Consider the following 25,020-nt stretch of genomic DNA (forward strand, 5'->3'; position numbering starts at 1 on the left):
CAACTCATAGAAAGTATAGAGATGAGTATGTGGGTCTTCATGATCCAAGCCAGAAAATTGATGAGAGCTGATAAGCTGTAGGAGTGCAGGCTTCATCTTTGCTAGTCTGTCATTCATGGTAGGCCTCACAATGCTAGAAAATTCCCTCGGGCTAGTGTAGGTGAAAGCATCACCTATAGTGCGCCTCCGGTTGTGATTGTCATTGTGAGCACCACCTTCACCTTCCATAGTGAACTCAGGAATGTCAGAGACAAGAACTTCAGGAATCTGAGTGGTTGGTTGGCCAACTGGATTTGCTCTAGTCCTTCTTCTTCTCCTGTTGCTATTATTCCTCCTTGCCGTGCGTTCAATCCCAGGATCGTTCAACAGTGGCTCAGAAGAATTTGTACCTCTGGTTCGAATAGTACCTTGCATACAAGAGAAAACAAAAGACTAGAGTGCACAAGTCAGCCTAAAGAATTCATTTGCGAAAATCAAAATTAGCAATAAAAGTAAAGGAATAAGTCACAAATAGCTATAAATACTAAATTGCCATGCTATTCCCCGGCAATGGCGCCAAAAACTTGTTGAGATTTCCGTTGAAACACTTTTGTTATAATTGTAAATTCATTTAATTCAATCAACGGTCTCAAACACGGCAAGTATACCGGCCGTTCAAGTAGTAAAAATATCGTATCCACAGGGATTAGAAGGTAAAATAAGCATTTATTGACTATTCGTGACTAAAGAATAATTCCAATTTCATAGTTTGTCATGTGAATTGAAAGTTGTGACTATTGGAATGAAAGCTATAAATAAATATTGGTTTGTGAGTGGAAAAGGATAGAGATGGTAATATGGTTGTGTGAGGTTGTGGGGTCAGATTTCACCAAACGTCAGACTAATGAATCCTTAATCTCTTGTTACATACATTGCTCAGTCAACCCATAAGTTTACTCAGACCTAATCCCTTAGAGAAAGAGCCTAGGTACGGACATTGAATATCAATCCTGATAGATTATGGCCAAGGCCAAGGAATCCAAGAGGAGATACATTAAAAGAACCAAGAGGAATGGGATGATTTTGAAGACCTTTTTCATATGTTGTAAATATCTTGTACATAGTTCTCTTGTATAAGCTTATTTTTGCCTTTGTATTTGTGAGGCACTTTAGTTTCTTTTATTAGTCATTACATATTGATTCTAGGGTGGGTTACTTGGAGAGTTTGACTCCATTTAACCTCTTTTGTTGATACACTCATTTTCTATTTTTCCAGTAGTAGAAGTGGGGTGGCATTTAGCAATGCTTGAGGGTGTGACTAGTAATTGGGCCAGAATTGGGCCTAGGCAAAATTTTACATATTGGACTCATTTTGCTCCTAATTTTTCATAGATTTGATTTAGCTAGGTCTCATCATCATTGGATGAACCTAACTAAACCAAATCAAACATTTTTGAAATAATCAAAGTGAGCAAAATAGGACCTTGGCCGCCCACCTTTGCCTAGCTCTTTGTCTTGGCCAAATTGCTTATCCTTTCTCAAAGTTGAGAAGCTTGTGCTACAAGCTTCTCCTAGCTTGCTTCCCAAGCAAGCTAAGTGAGAAGCTTGCTTCACAAGCCTCTTAACTAGCTTGGATGGTCAAGCCAACCAAACCATGGTTCACTTGAACCATGGTTAAGGTTAGCTTGCTCCATAAGCTACCTACTTCTATAAATTTGTAAACCTTTCATTTTCCCTCACTTTGGATGAATGAAATCAGAATTTCTAAAAGAATTCTCTCTTCTCAAAGTCTCAAAACCGTGGAGAACAAGTTCTCCCTAGTTCCTTCACAAAGGTTTCCACCTTTGTGCCTTGGAGCCTCCATCTTCTACTTCTTCAAGGAGTAACCGAGCACTCCTTAGTGCTTCTTCACCATTGGAGCTTCTTCAAAGGTGTTTCTTCATCATTGGAGTGTCTAACCTCAAGAGAAGAAAGGGACTTAGCATGGTTCAACTTGAAGAACATCAATCTTCTCCAAGTGGTTCCATCAAATCCCTTGAGTACCCAATATCTACACCCGCATTACGGGCTAGGGTTTAAGACTACTAATAGGTCAAGCTCTATCCCTAGATACAATCTCCACTAGGCATATGTTCCAGAACTAGTTTCAATGGTATTTCCCAATACTCAATGGAACCTTAAATCATGCAAAAGGTGATCAATCCAAAGCAAGCATTAAGCGTAGAAACGTACACAACAAAGAATGAAACAATACATATATATATCATTAAAAACGTAAGGATTACAATAGAGTATGTTGGTTACATCTAACCCCACAAAAAATGGGTGGAACCACTCAACAATGAAGGTAAATACAAAATAGAGATGAAAGGAGAAGTGAAGAACCAAAGGAAAGATCCACACACGAACGTTCCCAAGCTCGGAGAATCCCTTCTACCGCTCCAAGGAGGCGCCCCTGCATGAATGAGGGAGAAACCCCCGAAAATGGCTTCAAATACGAGCTTGGGGAGATCAGATTAGGGTTCCGCGCCCGACGCATAAGTCTTTGCGCCTGGCACAGGGTCTTTTGAGTACTCTCTGCCTCAGTGTAAGCCCGGCGCAATTTCCTTTTACGCCTGGCGCAATACCTTCCAGAGAGTTTAAGGTACTCTCTGTCTCGATCGCGCCCGGCGGAGGTAGTCTCGCGCCCGGCGCAGGCATGACTTTCAGAGGTGGAACACTCTGTTCTTCTCAAGCCCGGCGCGGTTCATCTTGCGCCCGGCGCAGACACTCTACTCTGCTCCCTACTCCTTAGATTTCCAATCCTAAGGTCTTCCATCCTCAATTCACTAGCTTAATACCTGCACACAAAAATGAGGTGTATTAAGGTATTGTTAGCTAAATACGGGTTAGCTATATCTGCACAAAAAGTGAATCAAAGAGGGGACAATTGTCTTGCAATGGTGCAAAGGATGAGTGGATTTGTTCAATAAGTCTCATTCAGAAAGAGGTAAAATTGAGACTTAACAGGGAGTAGAGCAGGGATAGGTTGGTGTCTAGGCAGGTCTGCAGCTGGCATATGGAGCTATTCATTTGATGTTTTGTTGTTTTAGCTATTTGTGTAGCATTGTTGGATGTATTTTTTTTACTCTAATTTCTTAGCCCCAAATTAGACCTTGTGTATATATTTTAGTTGCTTATATATATATATATACTTTCTCTTTTCTGTTTGGTGCTGTGTGGTGCTGTGTTGTGTGTAGTGACCAGCCAGGTCGTTACACTTTAGTGATATCAGAGCAGTTCGAGTCTAGTGGACACTCTTTGGGGGTGGTTCCATTAGGCTTTTGTTGTGCTGAACTCTGTGCTGTGCTGCTTTCTTTGTTGATTATTGTGCTGTTGATTGTTTTTTGGTTTAGTTATTATATACTGAAGGTGCTGTTACTTTTGTAGACAATGACTAGAACTAATGAGCAGATAGCCCATGCCATGGAGATGATGGTTATGGCTATGCAGCAGCGAAATGCTTATGTTGCTAGGATGGACGCTAATAGAGCTGCAGCTAAAGCAACAAGGCCCGTGGGGTCACAGCAGAGCCGGGATCTAGCTGAGTTCTAGAAATGCCATCCTCCACAGTTCAAGGGAGATGCAAACCCAGAGGTAGCTGACCATTAGATTTGTGAGCTGGAGAAGATCTTCACTGTGTTGGGATGTTCTTAGGAGAAGAGGCTGGCATATGTTGTTTACATGCTGGTTGGGGAGGCTGAGCATTGGTGGAGAGGTACCCATCACATGCTGACTACTAGAAGAGTGGTTGTTGATTGGGAGTGCTTCAAGAGGGTGTTCCTGGAGAAATACTTCCCGGAGAGCGTGAGGCACGCCAAGGAGGCTGAATTCATACAGTTGCACCAGGGTGGGCTGTCTGTGTTGGAGTATGCGATGAGATTCGAGCACCTGGGTTGTTTCTATTCGCAAGCTATATCTGAGGCCTGGAAATGCAGGAAATTTGTTGAGGGTTTGAGACAAGAGCTGAAGAGGGTGGTGGTGCCTATGGCCATCACTGAGTTTCCGGCCTTGGTGGAGAAGGCTAAGGTGGTTGAGCGGTTTGAAGGTGGCAACCATGTGACTAAGACTATTGAGGGACCAGCTAGGTTCAAGAGAGGAGGAAATCAGAGGAAGCCATGTGATAGGCCCCAACCACAGCAAGGGGGTCTTATCATTAGGAAACCTGCTGATGCTACCAGAGGAGGGAGACAGGATGGAGGTGTCACTCTCAGATGTTATAGGTGTGCTAGACCCCATTTTGTCAGGGATTATCCACACACGGCGAGCCGATGTTTTAGGTGCCATCAGATGGGTCATGAGTCGACCAACTGTCCCGCCAGAAACAAATCGGAGAGGGATGCTCAGAGGAGTGGTGCTTAGAGGGGCGGTGCTCAGAGGGGTGATAGACCCACTACTGCTGGGAGAGTGTTTGCTTTGACTAGGGATGAGGCTTCAACTTCTTCTGATCTTGTGAAGGGGAAGGGTAAAGCTGCTGGTAAGGATGTGATGATTCTTTTTGATTCTAGAGCTTCTCACTCCTTTATTTCTTATGCTTGTGCTGCTATGCTGGGTGTGCCGGTGTGTGATGTGGGGTTTAGACTGCTAGTGTCGATGCCCGCTTCTACTTCGGTGGTTGCTTCTAAGCTGTGTGCTAGTTGTCCTATTACTGTGAATGAGAAGAGGTACAAGGTGAACTTGATCTGTTTACCTATGGTGGATATTGACATAATCTTAGGGATGGATTAGTTGTCTGCTAATCGCATTCTTATAGATTGTGCCAATAGGCGGTTGATCTTTCCTCAGGAGGAGGAAGAGCTGTTAATTTCAGTTGTTCAAGTTGAATCATTGTTGAGAGATGGGGCAGAGTGTTGTCTTCTCCTTGCTGCCATGAGTGTGGAGACCGAGAGGGTCATTGCTGAGATTGATGTGGTGAGGGATTTTGCTGAGGTGTTCCCTAATGAGGTGCCTGGGTTGCTTCCTGTTAGGGAGATGGAGTTTAGCATTGACTTGGTTCCAAGCGCCGGCTAGTGTCGGTGGCTCTCTATAGGATGGCCCCAGCCGAGTTGGTTGAGCTGAAAGGTCAGTTGGAGGACCTGTTGGAGAAGAAGTTGGTGCGGCCAAGTGTTTCACCGTGGGGTGCTCTCGTGCTGTCGATGAAGAAGAAAGATGGAAGTAGTCGACTGTGTGTTGATTACTAGCAGTTGAACAAGCTGACCATTAAGAACAAATATCCACTTCCCCGGATAGATGACTTAATGGATCAATTGAAGGGAGCATCGGTGTTTTCTAAGATTGACTTGAGGTTAGGTTATCACCAAATCAGGGTGAATGAGGGTGACATACCAAAGACTGCTTTCAGGACTAGGTATGGTCACCATGAGTATGTTATGGTGCAATTTGGTGTGACCAACGCCCCGGCAGTGTTCATGGATTACATGAACAGGATCTTCTGGCCCTTCTTGGATAAATTTGTGGTGGTGTTCATTGATGACATCCTGATTTATTCAAGAACCCTGGAAGAGCATGGTGAGCACTTGAGGTTGGTGCTGGAGATTTTGAAGGCGAAGCAGCTGTACGCTAAGCTTTCAAATTGTGTGTTCTGGTTGGATGAGGTGAAGTTCTTGGGACATGTGATGTCAGTTGAGGGAATTGCTGTTGATCCGGCTAAGGTGGAGTCGATGTTGTAGTGGGAGCGTCCAAGAACTGTCACTAATATTCAGAGTTTTGTGGGTCTAGCAGGTTACTATCGAAGGTTTATTGAAGGATTCTCCAAGATAGTAGTGCCTCTAACCCAGTTGACAAGGAAGGAGCAGCCGTTCATTTGGACTGATGCTTGTGAGCAGAGTTTTGATGAGCTGAAGCGGAGGTTGGCTACTTCTGCTGTGCTGGTGTTGCCCGATTCTGGTGAACCATTTGATGTGTACTGTGATGCCTCTCACCAAGGTTTGGGGTGTGTGCTGGAATTATCTCACTCATGACTTGGAGTTAGCAGCGGTTGTGTTTGCCTTGAAGATATGGAGGCATTACCTTTATGGTGCTTAGTTTAGCTTCTTCAGTGATCACAAGAGTCTGAAGTACTTGTTTGATCAGAAGGAGCTGAACATGAGGCAGAGGCGGTGGATGGAGTTTCTGAAGGATTATGACTTCTAGTTGATGTATCATCCTGGGAAGACCAATGTTGTGGCAGATGCGCTGAGTAGGAAATCCATCCACATGTCTAGTATGATGGTGAGAGAGCTGGAGCTGGTGGAGGAGTTCAAAGATTTGAATCTTTGTTTGGAGTTAGCTCAAGATCACATTAGTTGTGGGATGACTACCATAACTAGTGAGTTCTTGAGGCAGGTTGGACAGAAACAGTTGCAAGATGTTGAGCTGGTGAAGCTTCTTGGTTTGTTGGGTATTAAGAAGGTTGTTGGTTTTGTGCTGGGCGGAGATGGAATCTTGAGGTTCAAGGGCAGAATTTGCCTACCTCATGATGCTGAGCTGAAGAGAGATGTGTTAGAGGAAGGCCACAAGAGCAGACTTAACATACATCCTGGTATGACTAAGATGTACCAAAACCTCAAGAAGAATTTTTGGTGGTCTGGTATGAAGAGGGAGATAGTTGAATATGTGGCGGCCTGTCTGACCTGTCAGAAGGCGAAGGTGGAGCATCAGAAGCTGAGTGGGTTGATGCAGTAGATGGAGATTCCGGAATGGAAGTGGGATAGTATCACTATGGACTTCATTGTGGGGCTGCCTAGGTCTGCTAGGAATAGTAATGCTATCTGGGTGATTGTTGATCGGTTGACCAAGTGTGCACATTTCTTGCCTGTCAACATCAAGTGATCCTTGGAGAAGCTGACACAATTGTATGTGAGGGAAATAGTACAGTTGCACGGGGTGCCTTCCAGTATTATTTCAGACAGAGATCCGAGGTTCACTTCCAGATTTTGGCAGAGTCTACATCAAGCCTTAGGCATGAAGCTGAAGCTGAGTTCTGCTTATCATCCGCAAATGGATGGTCAGTCAGAGAGGACAATCCAGTCCTTGGAGGATCTGTTGAGGGCTTGTGTGTTAGACCACTTGGGAAGCTGGGAGGATGTCCTACCGCTGGTTGAGTTCACGTACAATAATAGCTTTCATGCTAGTATTGGGATGGCACCGTTTGAAGCCTTGTATGGCAGGAGATGTAGGACTCCTCTATGCTGGTATCAAGATGGTGAGTCAGTGGTTGTTGGACCGGAGCTAATCCTACAAACTACTGAGAAGGTGAAGTTGATTTAGGAGAGGATGAAGACTGCTCAGAGTAGGAAGAAATCATATGCTGATAAGAGGCATAAGCCTTTGGAGTTTGTTGAAGGGGAGCATGTGTTTCTGAAGGTGACCCCGACCTCTAGTGTGGGCAGAGTGCTGAAGGCAAGGAAGTTGACACCGAGGTTTGTTGGTCCCTATTAGATCATACAGCGTGTGGGTTTGGTTGCTTATCGGTTGGCCTTGCCACCGTCTCTTTCAAACCTACACGATGTATTTCATGTATCCCAGCTGAGGAAGTATGTTCATGACTCTAGTCATGTGGTGGAGCTGGATGATGTGCGGGTGAAGGAGAATCTGACTTTTGAGAAGTTGCCGGTAGTTGTAGTGGATCACAAGCTGAAGGAGCTGAGGGGCAAGTCCATTGCTCTGGTGAAGGTGTTGTGGGATGCAGCTACTGGTGAGGCTACTTGGGAGGTTGAGCAGCAGTGCAGGGAGCGGTATCCGTTCCTATTCTCAAGTAAGTCTGTTTTCGGGGATGAAAACTCTTATTGTTGGGGGGGTTGTAAGACCCTCTTCTTTCCTTTTCTTCCCTCAACTCACTCTTAACTCTCTTTCACTCTCATACTCACTCTTTTTCTTTCCTTGTTTGCCTTGGTCCCGTTTTTCTCTGGATTCTTGGGTGTGAAGGTGCTGATTCTTAGAGTTTGGACTTGCTGAGGTTTGGATGTTTCTTTTCTTCTCTTCCCTGTTCAAGCTCTTCTCCATCTTCTTCTCCGTTTCTTTTTCCCAGAGCTCGGAATTCTTCACCGAGGTAAGGGAAGCTCGAATTTTCTTGTCGGTTGTTTGTTTTAGTGAGCTAGAAACTCACATGATGGCTAATTGTTGTGGATTGATGGCTGAGATTTGATGAAAATGGAGTTTTGGGGTTTTCGGGGTTTTGGGCGAAATTTTGGGGTTTTCATTGTTTGTGATTGCATGTGTAAAAAAATGGTGTTTTTGAGATGTTTGGTGAAAATGTGGTATTTTGGCTGGTTTCATGTTGGTTTTCTGGTTGTTTATGTAGGTTTTTGAAGAAATTTTCGAACTTGGTGAGTTGCTACTGAGTATCACGCTGGGTGCAGTTCTTCGCCCCGGGCGTGTGACCACCAGAGGGCTCCATTTGGGAAAGCCTGCCGGGCGCAAAGATGTAAGCGCCGGGGCGAGCTTGAGAGTGTGCGCCTCTAGATGGCCCACGCCGGGCGTGGTTGGGATCGCGCTGGGCGCAATATCAGTAAGTAACAAGGATTTTGGTTTCTGATTTGGCGCTGGGCGTGACTATGTCTCGCTGGGCATGGAGACTCTTTGGGAGTCTTTGCCAAAGGCGGCGCCAGGCACAATTTATATTGCGCCGAGCGCGAGACCTTGGGAGGTCTTTGCCTTCTCTGCACCGGGTGTGGGTTAGGGCACGCCAGGCGCGTGAGACTCCTTAGAGTCTCTGCCTGGGTTTGCGCTAGGCACAATTGGAATTGCGCCGGGCATGCTAGCCCCTGGTGCTCTCTGGTTGTGCCATGCCGAGCGCGACCATGAGTGTGCCGGGCGCGGATGTGAGGTGTACTTATACGCTGATATATGTTGAATTATGCTGAAATTTGCTAATAGATGTTGATAAATGCTGAACTGTTGTAGGCTGTAAGGCTAAGCTGTTGTAGGCCATAAGGCTGACCTATTGTAGGTCGTAAGGCTGAGTTGTTGTAGGCAGTAAGGCTGAGCTATTGTAGGCTGTAAGGCTAAGCTGTTGTAGGTCGTAAGGCTGAGCTGTTGTAGGTCGTAAGGCTGAGCTATTATAGGTCGTAAGGCTGAGCTGTTGATCACTAAGACTAGAGGAGATGTTTTCGAAATTTCCTCATCTCATTGTGTGGATTGAGTGGGTGTGGTGCTCTTAGAGCCCAATTTGTTGAAAACCCTCCCTAGAAAGCTGTCCCTTGGATTCGTAACTTTCTGTTCTCCTCTAAGTTCTTATTGGTCCCATGTGTGGGCAAGGTCGAGGCACTCGTGTACAAAGCGACCACGGTATAGGGGCCAGGTCGAGTTATACCGCTTACAAGTGACCACTTCTAGCTGACATGCGTGACGATGCATTGTGTGTTTACTACTGTTTATGCTGTATATTTGATGAGTTGTATGCTGATGATGTACTGATAGCTGTAGCTGTTTACCATTCATGTAATTATATATATGTGATTGATTCTTTTCACTAGCTTAGCCTTTATTATTTCCATGTGGATTGGACAGCGATGATCATAGTTGTATGGGAGCAGAGCAGGGATAGGTTGGTGTCTAGGCAGGTCTGCAGCTGGCATATGGAGCTATTCATTTGATGTTTTGTTGTTTTAGCTACTTTTGTAGCATTGCTGGATGTATTTTGTTTACTCTGATTTCTTAGCCCCAAATTAGACCTTGTGTATATATTTTAGTTGCTTATATATATATACTTTCTCTTTTCTGTGTGGTGCTGTGTGGTGCTGTGCTGTGTGTAGTGACCAGCCAGGTCGTTACACTTTAGTGGTATCAGAGCAGTTCGAGTCTAGTGGAAACTCTTTGGGGGTGGTTCCTTTAGGCTTTTGTTGTGCTGAACTCTGTGCTGTGCTGATTTCTTTGTTGATTAATGTGCTGTTGATTGTTTTTTGGTTTAGTTATTATATACTGAAGGTGCTGTTACTTTTGTAGATAATGACTAGAACCAATGAGCAGATAGCCCATGCCATGGAGATGATGGTTATGGCTATGCAGCAGCAAAATGCTTATTTTGCTAGGATGGACGCTAATAGAGCTGCAGCTGAAGCAACAAGGCCCGTGGGGTCACAGCAGAGCCAGGATCTAGCTGAGTTCCAGAAATGCCATCCTCCACATTTCAAGGGAGATGCAGACCCAGAGGTAGCTGACCATTGGATTTCTGAGCTGGAGAAGATCTTCACTATGTTGGGATGTTCTTAGGAGAAGAGGTTGGCATATGCTATTTACATGCTGGTTGGGGAGGCTGAGCATTGGTGGAGAGGTACCCATCACATGATGACTACTAGAAGAGTGGTTGATGATTGGGAATCCTTCAAGAGGGTGTTCCTGGAGAAATACTTCCCAGAGAGCGTGAGGCACGCCAAGCAGGCTGAATTCATACAGTTGCACCAGGGTGGGCTGTCTGTGTTGGAGTATGCGATGAGATTCGAGCACCTGGCTTATTTCTATTCGCAAGCTATATCTGAGGCCTGGAAATGCAGGCAATTTGCTGAGGGTTTGAGACAAGAGCTAAAGAGGGTGGTGGTGCCTATGGCCATCACTGAGTTTCCGGCCTTGGTGGAGAAGGCTAAGGTGGTTGAGTGGTTAGAAGGTGGCAACCATGTGACTAAGACTGTTGAGGGACCAGCTAGGTCCAAGAGAGGAAGAAATTAGAGGAAGCCATATGATAGGCCCCAACCACAGCAAGGGGTCCTGTCATTAGGAAACCTGCTGATGCTGCCAGTGGAGGGAGACAGGATGAAGGTGCCACTCTTAGATGTTACAGGTGTGCTGGACCCCATTTTGTCAGGGATTATCCACACACGGAGAGCCGATCTTTCAGGTTCCATCAGATGGGTCATGAGTCGACCAACTGTCCCGCCGGAAACAAACCGGAGAGGGATGCTCAGAGGAGTGGTGCTTAGAGGGGTGATGCTTAGAGGGGTGATAGACCCACTACTGCTGGGAGAGTGTTTGCTTTGACTAGGGCTGAGGCTTCAACTTTTTCTGATCTTGTGAAGGGGAAGGGTAAAGCTGCTAGTAAGGATGTGATGATTCTTTTTGATTCTAGAGCTTCTCACTCCTTTATTTCTTATGCTTGTGCTGCTATGTTGGGTGTGCCGGTGTGTGATTTGGGGTTTAGACTACTAGTGTCGACGCCCTCTTCTACTTCGGTGGTTGCTTCTAAGCTTTGTGCTAGTTGTCCTATTATTGTGAATGAGAAGAGGTACAAGGTGAGCTTGATCTGTTTACCTTTGGTGGATATTGACATAATCTTAGGGATGGATTAGTTGTCTGCTGTAGACCCCTAAAATTGTCCGGGTCGGAAATAAAGCTTGAAGACTCTCGAAGACCAAAGGAAAGTCAACCGGAAGGACTCCTGGAAGACCCTAGAAGACCCTAGGATGACAATCTGTAGGTTTAGAGGTCTTAGAGTAGCAAAAAAATAAGAAAGTGGAGGGAATGAAGCCCAATACGGCCTCCCAAAAGTTCAGTACGGCCGTATTGAACATTTTAAACTACAATACGGCCGCACTGAACTCAATACGGCCGTATTGAAGTTTCTGAACTTCAATACGGCTGCACTGAACTCAATACGGCTGCACTGAACTTCAATACGGCTGCACTGAACTCAATACGGCCGTATTGAGGTTTTTTGAACTTCAATACGGCCGTACTGAATTCAATACGGCCGTATTGTAGTTCAAAACTTCAATACGGACCGTATTGACCCCTAGAGGCCGTATTGCGCCTCATCCCTATAAATATGACGTCAATTGGACGTCATTCTACACTTTTTCACGGAGTTTTAACCCTCTTCTTGAGTATTCTGGGTTTTTTTTTGAGCAGTGCTCTGCCTAGAAATCACTCGAAGAGTTGATCCGACGAAGTTCTTGAGTCACGAGCCATTTGCTTGAGTCTCGAACCTAGTCGAAGGGAAATCCTCCGGATTTCCATAGTTAAAATTTTATAGGAGGGAGCGAGCGGTCTTGTAGAGGGAGGGAACGCCAAAACGCTTCCCAATTTCTGTCAAGATATATAAGAAAGCACGCTTCAAAGGTTTATCTCTTTAAAGTCCCTTCTTTTACCGCTTTCTGTGTGTACATATTTAAACTATCATCATGTAGATAGTTAATTTATAATTGCTTAGAATAAATAGGGGTAATTTAGTAATTTCGCACTATTATTTTTAGAAATAATCTGTCATAGGGAACCCGAAAGGGGCGCTGTGGGGTGCTAACACCTTCCCCACGCGTAACCGACTCCCTTACCCGACTCTGGTTGTCATGGCCGAAGTCGATTTTTGAATCGATTGCCTTAAACTTCTTTTTCCAATGTTTTGAGTAAAACATTGGTGGCGACTCCATGAACCCTTCCTTTTTATGAAAACCGCTAATCCATGGAGGGTCCCGCTTGGGATTAACATGGATTGGTGAGCCTTTTAATAAAATTGCTCGTTTGACAAGGTCTCAGTTTGAGAATAAGTCATTCTAGCAATCCATATTTTTAAACAAATAAAAGAGTCCAACCATCCTTCGCGAATGCCGAAAGCCCGTTTCGGGCCGGTGGCGACAGATGGCGACTCCGCTGGGGAAGCCTCGAGAGTCAGTCCCATTTAGTGACAGATTATTTTTAACAAATAATAGTTAAAATTACTTTATTACCCCTTGTTTGTATGATAACATGCTTTATTTATTTGGCTTTAATAACCGTTGTTTGTTTAATTTTCTGCAATTGTTTGAAATATAAATTGCACACAAACCTTTGCACACAACAGTTCCCTCTATACCCGGGGGCATGAGTGGTAAGCCATAGGGAGTGGATGTTAGTACGGCCGGTTGTCGAATGGGTCTATAGGTGCCCGTAGACCGTTGTCGGAAAGCATCACTCAAGGTGATAACCATGAACTCGAGTCCGACAGTGCGTTGGAGCTTTCCATCGGCTTACGACGAGAGGAATTGGGTCCCTATAATGGGGGCACCTTGGGGGCCTCAGACCGGTGAGAACAGTTAGAACCACCTTGAATATGCACTTTTCTGCAGGATACCCCTACCTCGTGATTCGCTCGTGACTGTTCGTGGATGAGTGAATTGTTTGTGCATTGTTTATGTGACATTGTTTGAGCATACATTGCATTTCTTTAAACATACAACATTCCTATTCTTTTAAAAAAAATAAGAATAAATAGGAATAAGAATCTTCCATTATATGGTGTTAACATCTACTTTCATCACATTCATATAGGTAGTTTCCCTTTTCACCCAAAAAATACCCAAAAGAAAAATAAAGAAAAATATTATTTATCCAAACCAAGCAATATCATGCATCATCTTAGGGACATCCTAAAAACATGATAATGCTTAGTTGAATAAACACAATGCATGCATATTCAACGTCATCATCTCATATCATGCATTCTTATCAAAGATCATGGAGGGATCTAGATTTGCATTTCATACATCCCTCCTAGTAATTCATTAAAAAACATTAATAAAAAGAAAGGATCAATCGATGCGTATGTTCAGAATGGATCGCACGCCATTTGTTATTAAGTGTAAGCCAACAACCGCGCCAAGTGAACGCACATCAACTCCGTTGTTGGTAATCAAGACGAATAAAGGGGAAGGTCCGACACCGTTAAGGATCACTGCTCCAAGACCTTTTCCCTACAAATCAAATAAGGCTGTGCCATGGATATACGACATCCATTCTTCTGCCGACAGCGATATCTCTAACATCGCTGGACTTGGGGGCATAACTAGGAGTGGCAGGAACTACACTCCCGAAGATCTTCATGATAAAGCTCCCAAGAATAAAGGGAAAGAAAAAGAAGAGAAAACCGAGGAAAACAAAGAATCCGAGGAGGAGACAGATAAGCTGTTAAAGTATATCCGACAGAGCGAGTACTCCATCGTGGATCAACTTCATAGGACGCCCGCAAAGATTACCCTATTGTCGTTGATCCTAAGCTCCGAACCGCATCGACAAGCTCTGTTGAAAGTCTTGAACGAAGCATACGTGTCGCACACTATCTTCCAAGACAAGTTTGAGGGGATTGTTAGTCACATCACGGCTAATGATCACCTCACTTTCACCGATGAAGAAGTCCCCGCTGAGGGACCGAACCACAACAAGCCCTTGCACATCTCTGTAAAGTGCAAGGAATACCACATCGCTAAAGTCTTGGTAAATAATGGATCTTCCTTGAACGTAATGCCAAAAAGAACGCTCGAGCAAGTGGCAATCAAGGGAATCCCAAATGCGCCCGAGCAACATGATCGTTCGAGCTTTCGACGGTTCTAAAAGAGAAGTGGTGGGAGAAATCAATCTTCCAATCCAAATTGGACCCACTATCTTCAACGTCGAATTTCAAGTGATGGACATTACTCCGGCATACAGCTGTCTCCTTGGCCGACCTTGGATTCATGATGCGAAAGCTGTACCCTCTACGCTCCACCAGAAAGTCAAGTTCATAGTGGGTGACAAACTGGTGACTGTACAAGCTGAAGATGACATACTCATCAGCAAGCCATCCAACATACCTTATGTGGATGCAGCAGAGGAAGCTTTAGAAACCGCCTTCCAAGCATTGGAGATCGCCAATGTTGAGACATTTCCCCGAGAAATGAAGAAGGTAGCCCATATGCTCACCAAGAATGGATACTTGCCGGGACAAGGACTTGGCAAGGACTCCCAAGGAATTCCGGAGCTACCCATCATCAAGGATAATCCGGGGAAACAAGGGTTAGGATACAACCCTGTTAAAGATCAAAGAACGAAGAGGAATCAAGATCCTTCTCGACGTTCTTTAAGCCAGATCTTTAGGAAGGCCGGTTCACAAGCATCAAGGCCGGTCGTCGTCATCAAGTGCTCTCCTCCTTCCGATAGGGATGTGTAAACCTGATGACTATTAGAGATTACTACTCGGGGACAGCCCGACCCCCGAGCCTCGATAGGGCACATGTTTCCACTATGATTATAATAAAATCATTCTTCATTATTTCTTATTGCTTCTTTTCTTGCTTACAATAAAATTCTAGACCGCATTATTTAACCCTGTTTGAATAAACATAAATGAGGTTAAAATCGTCTTAATAAAATAAACCCGCATCTTTTTTTATGTGGAAGTGTGTGACAACTTGGAGCACCTTTCCTTGGCCTCAATAAGTGCCGTCATGGATAAAAAGAAATCCATTCAGGACAAAAATCCTAAAAAACAAAAAGCTCGGCAGGAAACCCAAAAAGGGGACTGCGCAAAAATAAGAGCAAAAGACCCGCTAGGAATCCCACAAAAGGGTGACCTAGGCAAAAATTAGGGTTACAAAATAATGAACAAAAACAAAAGCCCGCTAAAACTCCACAAATGGGTGTTTTAGGCAAAAGTTAGGGCAATCGAAAAACAGAATAAATCCATGATGGTACCACCAACTGAATTCAACAAAGGGGCTCAAGAAAAGCTATCCAAGTTATCAAATCACAAACGTTAATAACCAAGACGTGCTTAACTTCATAAGTGTTTAATCAAACAAGCCTAAACACTTAAGCCTACCATTGGCCAAGCCATTCTTACAAAATCCATTTTTCAAAAAATAAATAATCCCCTCTAAAACATAAACTTTCGAAAAAAATATCCTTTCCTTCTTTTCTTTCTTGTCCCAAACGATTTTTGAATAATCTAGTGGAAACATGGAGACATAGTAGTCAATAGGAGGGTTGACACATCTTCTAAAGGAAAGGAAAATCATTTGGTTGATGACACCAAAATCAAATACGCATCATTCCTCGGCTACAGAAATCGGCATCGCACAGCCCGTCTTGGCAAAATTCAAATAGAGAAACGCATCGGTTAATTCTTTTGAAAAATGAATCAAATAGAATTAGGTGCATCATACCGCATACATGCATACAGATGATAGGTGTAATGGAAGATCACTTATTCTCTGTTTATTGAAAAAAACAAAAAAATATAAACTTCAGAAAAACAATACGCCCGTATCATGTTCAGTACGTCCGTACCAAAATTAGGGTTATGAACAAATTTTCATTTCAATACGGGCATACTGAAATGAATAACAGTCGTATTGGCAATAACAGAAATCCTCCCTCACGTCGATGACAAAATTCCTCCAAGAAGAAGAGGATAGGGGGAGCCATTCATTTTTTCCAAAAAAAAAAAAAAAAAAAAAACAAATTAATAAAATAATTAAACTTGCATTTTGTGCATCACGCACATTAATTGCACATTCAAAGACCTCATCATGAGGCAGTCGCATAAAATAGAAAAAATAGAAAAATTTCTTGTGTATGACAGCAGCAAACAAAATGCAGAAAATCAATAAAACGTACAGAATAATTGAGCCTGGAGAGGCTTGCCGAAATAATACTCTCTCAGAATAACTGAGCCTGGAGAGGCTCGCCGATATAATACTCTCTCAGAATAATTGAGCCTGGAGAGGCTCGCCGAAATAATACTCTCTCAGAATAACTGAGCCTGAAGAGGCTTGCCAAAATAATACTCCTCAGAGACATTTCTGTACAGAAAAAGCCAAAACCAACAAAAAAGGCAAAAATACAGAAAAAGCCAAAATCAACAAAAAATACAGAAAAAGCCGAAATCAACAAAAAAGACAAAAACACAAAAAAAGCCAAAATCAACAAAAAAGGCAAAAACACAGAAAAAGCCAAAATCAACAAAAAGGCAAAATACAGAAAATCCAACAAATTATACAGAATAACTAAGCCTGGAGAGGCTTGCCAAAATAATACTCTCCAAAAGACATCTCAGCTTGCATTCTTGGGCTGAACAAGAAAAGCAACTCATCGTACAGAATAACTGAGCCTGGAGAGGCTTGCCGAAATAATACTCATACAGAATAACTGAGCCTGGAGAGGCTTGTCGAAATAATACTCCCACAGAATAATTGAGCCTGGAGAGGCTTGCCGAAATAATACTCCTACAAAATAATTGAGCCTGGAGAGGCTTGCCGAAATAATACTCTCTCACAGAATAACTGAGCCTGGAGAGGCTTGCCGAAATAATACTCCTTCAGAATAACTGAGCCTGGAGAGGCTCGCCGAAATAATACTCCCTCATCAGAATAACTGAGCCTGGAGAGGCTCGCCGAAATAATACTCTCTCAGAATAATCGAGCTTGGAGAGGCTTGCCGAAATAATACTCTCTCTCAGAATAACTGAGCCTGGAGAGGCTCGCAGAAATAATACTCCCAGAGAAACCTCAGCTTAAGCTCATGGAACAAATCCCCAGCGAGAGCTATCAAAGCAAGATCGTCAAAATCCCCAATGGAAGCGCGATCATCCAAGCAAAATATTCAGTCAAAGGACTTGAAACTTCCTCAGTGGAAGATAGCTCTCTGACTCAAGCGCTGAGTAAGGCTAAGCCTGCAGAGGCTTCCTAAATAATACTCTGGGATACATAAGATCCCCAAATCCCCAGTCGCCTACTCAAGAGGCACCCCTACAAAAGGAGAAAAATAAAAAAATATATATATATATTCCCCAAGCGGAATTCGGCATCCAGCCAAACACCGAACATCAAGATGATTTGCCTAACAGAAGAGGCCAGTCAAGAATTGAACGACAGAATCCCCTAGTGGATAACAGCCTACGTAGAGGCAACAAAACCAGAAAAACAAAAAGAGTCACCCGAATAAGGATAACCGGGATACTCCACCATCGTCGAAAGGACGTCAGCCAATCATAAGGCACCGCTCATCTCAGAAAGAGCATCTTCGTGTCTACACCCCAGGGAAACAGAAATTCCTCAATGGGCACCAACTATGCAAAGGAAAGTTGGGACACAAGAACCTATGAGTAACTGCACATCCCCTAGACGGATCCCTGCGTTATCCAGCCCTCAGTGGCACAAAAATCAAAAACAATCGTCAAAGCAGCATCGTGGACTGTGGAGACAAAATCAAAATCAACATCCAGAATCCCCCAGTGGATAATAGCCTACACAGAGGCTACAAAATCAGAAAAACAAAAAGAGTCACCCGAATAAGGATAACCGGGATACTCCACCATCGTCGAAAGGACGTCAGCCAATCATAAGGCACCGCTCATCTCAGAAAGAGCATCTTCGTGTCTACACCCCAGGAAAACAGAAATTCCTCAATGGGCACCAACTATGCAAAGGAAAGTTGGGACACAAGAACCTATGAGTAACTGCACATCCCCTAGACGGATCCCTGCGTTATCCAGCCCTCAGTGGCACAAAAATAAAAAACAATCGTCAAAGCAGCATCGTGGACTGTGGAGACAAAATCAAAATCAACATCCAGAATCCCCCAGTGGATAATAGCCTACACAGAGGCTACAAAATCAGAAAATCAAAGAGAGACACCCGAATAAGGATAACCGGGATACTCCACCAACGTCAAAGGACGTCAGCCAAACATAAGGCATCGCTCAATTCAAGAAGAGCATCTGTGTCTACACCCCAAGGAGTCAGAAATTCCCCATGGGTACCAACTATGCAAATGCAAGTTGGAGCACAAGAACCTATGAATGATTGCACATCCCCTAGACGGATCCCTGCGTTATCCAGCCCTCAGTGGCACAAAATCAGAAAAAACCATCGAAGCAGCATAGTGGACTGTTGAGACAAAAAATCATCTCAGATCCCTGGAGAGGGTAAACTCGCATTGCCGAAGTGATCAGAAGACACGGACGCAGACCCTGGAGAGGGCAAACTCAGTTGCCTAGGTCGTCAAAGACAACCGAAGCAAAGTCTGGAGAGACGATACTCAAAGTCTGGAGAGACGGTACTCAAAGTCTGGAGAGACGGTACTCAGAGTCTGGAGAGACGATACTCAAAGTCTGGAGAGACGGTACTCAAAGTCTGGAGAGACGGTACTCAAAGTCTGGAGAGACGGTACTCAAAGTCTGGAGAGACGGTACTCAAAGTCTGGAGAGACGGTACTCAGAGTCTGGAGAGACGGTACTCAAAGTCTGGAGAGACGGTACTCAGAGTCTGGAGAGACGGTACTCAGAGTCTGGAGAGACGGTACTCAAGGTCTGGAGAGACAGTACTCAACCATCAGCGTCGTCAGAGGCACGTTGGTGTTCAACTTCCGGCTCGGGCGTCGAGTGAAGTTGACCCTGGAGAGGGTAAATTTAGCTACCGAGGTTGTCAGAAGCGCCGAGGTATGCAACAACCTGGAGAGGCTACTCAACAATTTTCCACCAGAAGACGCTACAAGTCAGAAGGTTGGCACATCACCCGGACAATTGGGTCAACTCCTTTACTTGTCAGCCGGTACACCAAAAGGCCGTCCGACTAAGTAAAGGGGGGGCAGCTGTAGACCCCTAAAATTGTCCGGGTCGGAAATAAAGCTTGAAGACTCTCGAAGACCAAAGGAAAGTCAGCCGGAAGGACTCCTGGAAGACCCTGGAAGACCCTAGGATGACAATCTGTAGGTTTAGAGGTCTTAGAGTAGCAAAAAAATAAGAAAGTGGAGGGAATGAAGCCCAATACGGCCTCCCAAAAGTTCAGTACGGCCGTATTGAACATTTTAAACTACAATACGGCCGCACTGAACTCAATACGGCCGTATTGAAGTTTCTGAACTTCAATACGGCTGCACTGAACTCAATACGGCTGCACTGAACTTCAATACGGCTGCACTGAACTCAATACGGCCGTATTGAGGTTTTTTAAACTTCAATACGGCCGTACTGAATTCAATACGGCCGTATTGTAGTTCAAAACTTCAATACGGACCGTATTGACCCCCAGAGGCCGTATTGCGCCTCATCCCTATAAATATGACGTCAATTGGACGTCATTCTACACTTTTTCACGGAGTTTTAACCCTCTTCTTGAGTATTCTGGGTTTTTTTTTTAGCAGTGCTCTGCCTAGAAATCACTCGGAGAGTTGATCCGACGAAGTTCTTGAGTCACGAGCCATTTGCTTGAGTCTCGAACCTAGTCGAAGGGAAATCCTCCGGATTTCCATAGTTAAAATTTTATAGGAGGGAGCGAGCGGTCTTGTAGAGGGAGGGAACGCCAAAACGCTTCCCAATTTCTGTCAAGATATATAAGAAAGCACGCTTCAAAGGTTTATCTCTTAAAATCCCTTCTTTTACCGCTTTCTGTGTGTACATATTTAAACTGTCATCATGTAGATAGTTAATTTATAATTGCTTAGAATAAATAGGGGTAATTTAGTAATTTTGCACTATTATTTTTAGAAATAATCTGTCATAGGGAACCCGAAAGGGGCGCTGTGGGGTGCTAACACCTTCCCCACGCGTAACCGACTCCCTTACCCGACTCTGGTTGTCATGGCCGAAGTCGATTTTTGAATCGATTGCCTTAAACTTCTTTTTCCAATGTTTTGAGTAAAACATTGGTGGCGACTCCATGAACCCTTCCTTTTTATGAAAACCGCTAATCCATGGAGGGTCCCGCTTGGGATTAACATGGATTGGTGAGCCTTTTAATAAAATTGCTCGTTTGACAAGGTCTCAGTTTGAGAATAAGTCATTCTAGCAATCCATATTTTTAAACAAATAAAAGAGTCCAACCATCCTTCGCGAATGCCGAAAGCCCATTTCGGGCCGGTGGCGACATCTGCCAATTGCATTCTTATAGATTGTGCCAATAGGCGGTTGATCTTTCCTCAGGAGGAGGAAGAGCTGTTGATTTCAGTTGTTCAAGTTGAATCATTATTGAGAGATGGGGCAGAGTGCTGTCTTCTCCTTGCTACCATAAGTGTGGAGACCGAGAGGGTCATTGCTGAGATTGATGTGGTGAGGGATTTTGCTGAGGTGTTCCCTAATGAGGTGCCTAGGTTGCTTCCTGTTAGGGAGATGGAGTTTAGCATTGACTTGGTTCCAAGCGCCGGCTAGTGTCGGTGGCTCTCTATAGGATGGCCCCAGCTGAGTTGGTTGAGCTGAAAGGTCAGTTGGAGGACCTGTTGGAGAAGAAGTTGGTGCGGCCAAGTGTTTCACCGTGGGGTGCTCTCGTGCTGTCGATGAAGAAGAAAGATGGAAGTAGTCGACTGTGTGTTGATTACTAGCAGTTGAACAAGCTGACCATTAAGAACAAATATCCACTTCCCCGGATAGATGACTTAATGGATCAATTGAAGGGAGCATCGATGTTTTCTAAGATTGACTTGAGGTCAGGTTATCACCAAATCAGGGTGAAGGAAGGTGACATACCAAAGACTGCTTTCAGGACTAGGTATGGTCACCATGAGTATGTTGTGTGTCGTTTGGTGTGACCAAAGCCCCGGTAGTGTTCATGGATTACATGAACAGGATCTTCTGGCCCTTCTTGGATAAATTTGTGGTGGTGTTCAATGATGAAATCCTGATTTATTCAAGAACCCCGGAGGAGCATGGTGAGTACTTGAGGTTGGTGTTGGAGATTTTGAAGGCGAAGCAGGTGTACGCTAAACTTTCAAACTGTGTTCTGGTTGGATGAGGTGAAGTTCTTGGGACATGTGATTTCAGCTGAGGGAATTGTTGTTGATCCAGCTAAGGTGGAGTCGATGTTGCAGTGGGAGCGTCCAAGAACTGTCACTGATATTCAGAATTTTGTGGGTCTAGCAGGTTACTATCGAAGGTTTGTTGAAGGATTCTCCAAGATAGTAGCGCCTCTGACCCAGTTGACAAGGAAGGAGCAGCCGTTCATTTGGACTGATGCCTGTGAGCGGAGTTTTGATGAGCTGAAGTGGAGGTTGGCTACTTCTGCTGTGCTGGTGTTGCCCGATTCTGGTGAACCATTTGATGTGTACTGTGATGCCTCTCACCAGGGTTTGGGGTGTGTGCTGATGCAAACCAAGAAAGTGGTGGCATATGCTTCAAGGCAACTGAAGAACCATGAAAGGAATTATCCCACTCATGACTTGGAGTTAGCAGTGGTTGTGTTTGCCTTGAAGATATGGAGGCATTACTTTTATGGTGCTTAGTTTAGCATCTTCAGTGATCACAAGAGTCTGAAGTACTTGTTTGATCAGAAGGATCTGAACATGAGGCAGAGGTGGTGGATGGAGTTTCTGAAGGATTATGACTTCTAGTTGATGTATCATCCTGGGAAGGCCAATGTTGTGGTAGATGCGCTGAGTAGGAAATCCATCCACATGTCTAGTATGATGGTGAGAGAGCTGGAGCTGGTGGAGGAGTTCAAAGATTTGAATCTCTGTGTGGAGTTAGCTCAGGATCACATTAGTTGTGGGATGACTACCATAACTAGTGAGTTCTTGAGGCAGGTTGGACAGAAACAGTTGCAAGATGTTGAGCTGGTGAAGCTTCTTGGTTTGTTGGGTACTAAGAAGGCTGTTGGTTTTGTGCTGGGCGGAGATGGAATCTTGAGGTTCAAGGGCAGAATTTGCCTACCTCATGATGCTGAGCTGAAGAGAGCTGTGTTAGAGGAAGGCCACAAGAGCATACTTAGCATACATCCTGGTATGACTAAGATGTACCAAGACCTCAAGAAGAATTTTTGGTGGTCTGGTATGAAAAGGAAGATAGTTGAATATGTGACGGCCTGTCTAACCTGTCAGAAGGCGAAGGTGGAGCATCAAAAGCCGAGTGGGTTGATGTAGTAGATGGAGATTCCGGAATGGAAGTGAGATAGTATCACTATGGACTTCATTGTGGGGCTGCCTAGGTCTGCTAGGAATAGTAATGCTATCTGGGTGATTGTTGATCGGTTGACCAAGTGTGCACATTTCTTGCCTGTCAACATCAAGTGGTCCTTGTTGAAGCTGACACAATTGTATGTGAGGGAAATAGTACGGTTGCACGGGGTGCCTTCCAGTATTATTTCAGACAAAGATCCGAGGTTCACTTCCAGATTTTGGCAGAGTCTACATCAAGCCTTAGGCACGAAGCTGAAGCTGAGTTTTTCTTATCATCCGCAGACGGATGGTCAGTCAGAGAGGACAATCCAGTCCTTGGAGGATCTGCTGAGGGCTTGTGTGTTAGACCACTTGGGAAGCTGGGAGGATGTCCTACCACTGGTTGAGTTCATGTACAATAATAGCTTTCATGCTAGTATTGGGATGGCGTCGTTTGAAGCCTTGTATGGCAGGAGATGTAGGACTCCTCTGTGCTGGTATCAAGATGATGAGTCAGTGGTTATGGGACCGGAGCTAATCCTACAAACTACTGAGAAGGTGTAGTTGATTTAGGAGAGGATGAAGACTACTCAGAGTAGGCAGAAATCATATGCTGACAAGAGGCATAAGCCTTTGGAGTTTATTGAAGGGGAGCATGTGTTTCTGAAGGTGACCCCGACCTCTAGTGTGGGCAGAGTGTTGAAGGCAAGGAAGTTGACACCGAGGTTTGTTGGTCCCTATTAGATCATACAGCGTGTGGGTTTGGTTGCTTATCGGTTGGCCTTGCCACCGTCTCTTTCAAGCCTACACGATGTATTTCATGTATCCCAGCTGAGGAAGTATGTTCATGACTCTAGTCATGTGGTGGAGCTGGATGATGTGCGGGTGAAGGAGAATCCGACTTTTGAGAAGTTGCCGGTAGCTGTAGTGGATCACAAGCTGAAGGAGCTGAGGGGCAAGTCCATTGCTCTGGTGAAGGTGTTTTGGGATGCAACTACTGGTGAGGCTACTTGGGAGGTTGAGTAGCAGTGCAGGGAGCGGTATCCGTTCCTTTTCTCAAGTAAGTCTATTTTCGGGGATGAAAACTCTTATTGTTGGGGAGGTTGTGAGACCCTCTTCTTTCCTTTTCTTCCCTCAACTCACTCTTAACTCTCTTTCACTCTCATACTCACTCTTTTTCTTTCCTTGTTTGCCTTGGTCCCATTTTTCTCTGGATTCTTGGGTGTGAAGGTGTTGATTCTTAGAGTTTGGACTTGCTGAGGTTTGGATGTTTCTTTTCTTCTCTTCCCTATTTAAGCTCTTCTCCATCTTCTTCTCCGTTTCTTTTTCTCAGAGCTCGGAATTCTTCACCGAGGTAAGGGAAGCTCGAATTTTCTTGCTGGTTGTTTGTTTTAGTGAGCTAGAAACTCACATGATGGCTGATTGTTGTGGATTGATGGCTGAGATTTGATGAAAATGGAGTTTTGGGGTTTTCGGGGTTTGGGTGAAATTTTGGGGTTTTCATTGTTTGTGATTGCATGTGTAAAAAAATGGTGTTTTTAAGATGTTTGGTGAAAATGTGGTATTTTGGCTGGTTTTCATGTTGGTTTTCTGGTTGTTTATGCAGGTTTTTGAAGAAATTTTCGAACTTGGTGAGTTGCTGCTGAGTATCACGCTGGGTGCAGTTCTTCGCCCCGGGCGCGTGACCACCAGAGGGCTCCATTTGGGAAAGCCTGCCGGGCGCAAAGATGTATGCATCGGGCGAGCTTGAGAGTGTGAGCCTCTGGATGGCCCACGCCGGGCGTGGTTGGGATCGCGCTGGGCGCGATATCAGTAAGTAACAAGGATTTTGGTTTCTGATGTGGCGCTGGGCGTGACTGTGTCTCGCCGGGCGTGGAGACTCTTTGTTAGTCTCTGCCAGAGGCGGCACCGGGCACAATTTATATTACACCGAGCACGAGACCTTGCGAGGTCTCTGCCTTCCCTGTGTCGGGCGTGGCTTTGGGCACGCCGGGCGCGTGAGACTCCTTAAAGTCTCTGCCTGGGTTTGTGTTGGGTGCAATTGGAATTGCAACGGGCGTGCTCGCCCCTAGTGCTCTCTGGTTGTGCCACGCCAGGCGCGACCATGAGTGCGCCGGGCGCGGATGTGAGGTGTACTTATACGCTGATATATGTTGAATTATGCTGAATTTTGCTGATAGATGTTGATATATGCTGAACTATTGTAGGCCGTAAGGTTGAGCTATTGTAGGCCGTAAGGCTGAGATGTTGTAGGCCGTAAGGCTAAGCTGTTGTAGGCTGTAAGGCTGAGCTATTATAGGCCGTAAAGCTGAGCTGTTGTAGGCCGTAAGGCTGAGCTGTTGTAGGCCGTAAGGCTAAGCTGTTGATCACTAAGACTAGAGGAGATGTTTTCGAAATTTGCTCATCCCATTGTGTGGATTGAGTGGCTGTGGTGCTCTT

General features: G+C 44.7%; 4 protein-coding genes across 4 annotated transcripts; all 4 read left to right on the forward strand.

Annotated features, from left to right (window-relative positions):
* Positions 1 to 3,702: 3,702 nt before the first annotated feature.
* LOC145958789 (uncharacterized) lies at positions 3,703 to 4,380 on the forward strand. Its single transcript, XM_083076341.1, has one exon. It carries the CDS (start codon positions 3,703 to 3,705, stop codon positions 4,378 to 4,380), a length of 678 nt encoding a protein of 225 aa, XP_082932467.1.
* A 126-nt stretch (positions 4,381 to 4,506) lies between these two features.
* Positions 4,507 to 5,198, forward strand: LOC145958815 (uncharacterized). Its single transcript, XM_083076369.1, has 3 exons — positions 4,507 to 4,682; positions 4,785 to 4,908; positions 5,019 to 5,198. Exons 1-3 carry the CDS (start codon positions 4,507 to 4,509, stop codon positions 5,196 to 5,198), a joined length of 480 nt encoding a protein of 159 aa, XP_082932495.1.
* A 4,831-nt stretch (positions 5,199 to 10,029) lies between these two features.
* Positions 10,030 to 10,913, forward strand: LOC145958853 (uncharacterized). The gene is made up of 3 exons (XM_083076406.1): positions 10,030 to 10,149; positions 10,210 to 10,592; positions 10,712 to 10,913. Exons 1-3 carry the CDS (start codon positions 10,030 to 10,032, stop codon positions 10,911 to 10,913), a joined length of 705 nt encoding a protein of 234 aa, XP_082932532.1.
* A 126-nt stretch (positions 10,914 to 11,039) lies between these two features.
* Positions 11,040 to 21,033, forward strand: LOC145958887 (uncharacterized). Its single transcript, XM_083076439.1, has 3 exons — positions 11,040 to 11,222; positions 20,639 to 20,743; positions 20,854 to 21,033. Exons 1-3 carry the CDS (start codon positions 11,040 to 11,042, stop codon positions 21,031 to 21,033), a joined length of 468 nt encoding a protein of 155 aa, XP_082932565.1.
* The last annotated feature ends 3,987 nt before the right edge of the window (positions 21,034 to 25,020 follow it).

The sequence above is a fragment of the Cajanus cajan genome, chromosome 1, assembly GCF_000230855.2.
Source record: "Cajanus cajan strain Asha chromosome 1, NIPB_CcT2T_4, whole genome shotgun sequence".
Classification (NCBI taxonomy): Eukaryota; Viridiplantae; Streptophyta; class Magnoliopsida; order Fabales; family Fabaceae; genus Cajanus; species Cajanus cajan.

What these genes read in the sequence shown, in the direction of transcription:
- LOC145958789 (XM_083076341.1), top strand. Translation starts at nt 3,703, where the DNA reads ATGCTGGTTGGGGAGGCTGAGCATTGGTGGAGAGGTACCCATCACATG.
- LOC145958815 (XM_083076369.1), top strand. Translation starts at nt 4,507, where the DNA reads ATGATTCTTTTTGATTCTAGAGCTTCTCACTCCTTTATTTCTTATGCT. An exon ending in ATTACTGTGAATGAGAAGAG is followed by an intron (nt 4,683 to 4,784) that starts GTACAAGGTGAA and finishes TTGTGCCAATAG; the next exon opens with GCGGTTGATCTTTCCTCAGG. An exon ending in TGAGTGTGGAGACCGAGAGG is followed by an intron (nt 4,909 to 5,018) that starts GTCATTGCTGAG and finishes CTTGGTTCCAAG; the next exon opens with CGCCGGCTAGTGTCGGTGGC.
- LOC145958853 (XM_083076406.1), top strand. Translation starts at nt 10,030, where the DNA reads ATGGACGCTAATAGAGCTGCAGCTGAAGCAACAAGGCCCGTGGGGTCA. An exon ending in AGGGAGATGCAGACCCAGAG is followed by an intron (nt 10,150 to 10,209) that starts GTAGCTGACCAT and finishes GGATGTTCTTAG; the next exon opens with GAGAAGAGGTTGGCATATGC. An exon ending in AAGGCTAAGGTGGTTGAGTG is followed by an intron (nt 10,593 to 10,711) that starts GTTAGAAGGTGG and finishes TCCTGTCATTAG; the next exon opens with GAAACCTGCTGATGCTGCCA.
- LOC145958887 (XM_083076439.1), top strand. Translation starts at nt 11,040, where the DNA reads ATGATTCTTTTTGATTCTAGAGCTTCTCACTCCTTTATTTCTTATGCT. An exon ending in TGAATGAGAAGAGGTACAAG is followed by an intron (nt 11,223 to 20,638) that starts GTGAGCTTGATC and finishes ATCTTTCCTCAG; the next exon opens with GAGGAGGAAGAGCTGTTGAT. An exon ending in TAAGTGTGGAGACCGAGAGG is followed by an intron (nt 20,744 to 20,853) that starts GTCATTGCTGAG and finishes CTTGGTTCCAAG; the next exon opens with CGCCGGCTAGTGTCGGTGGC.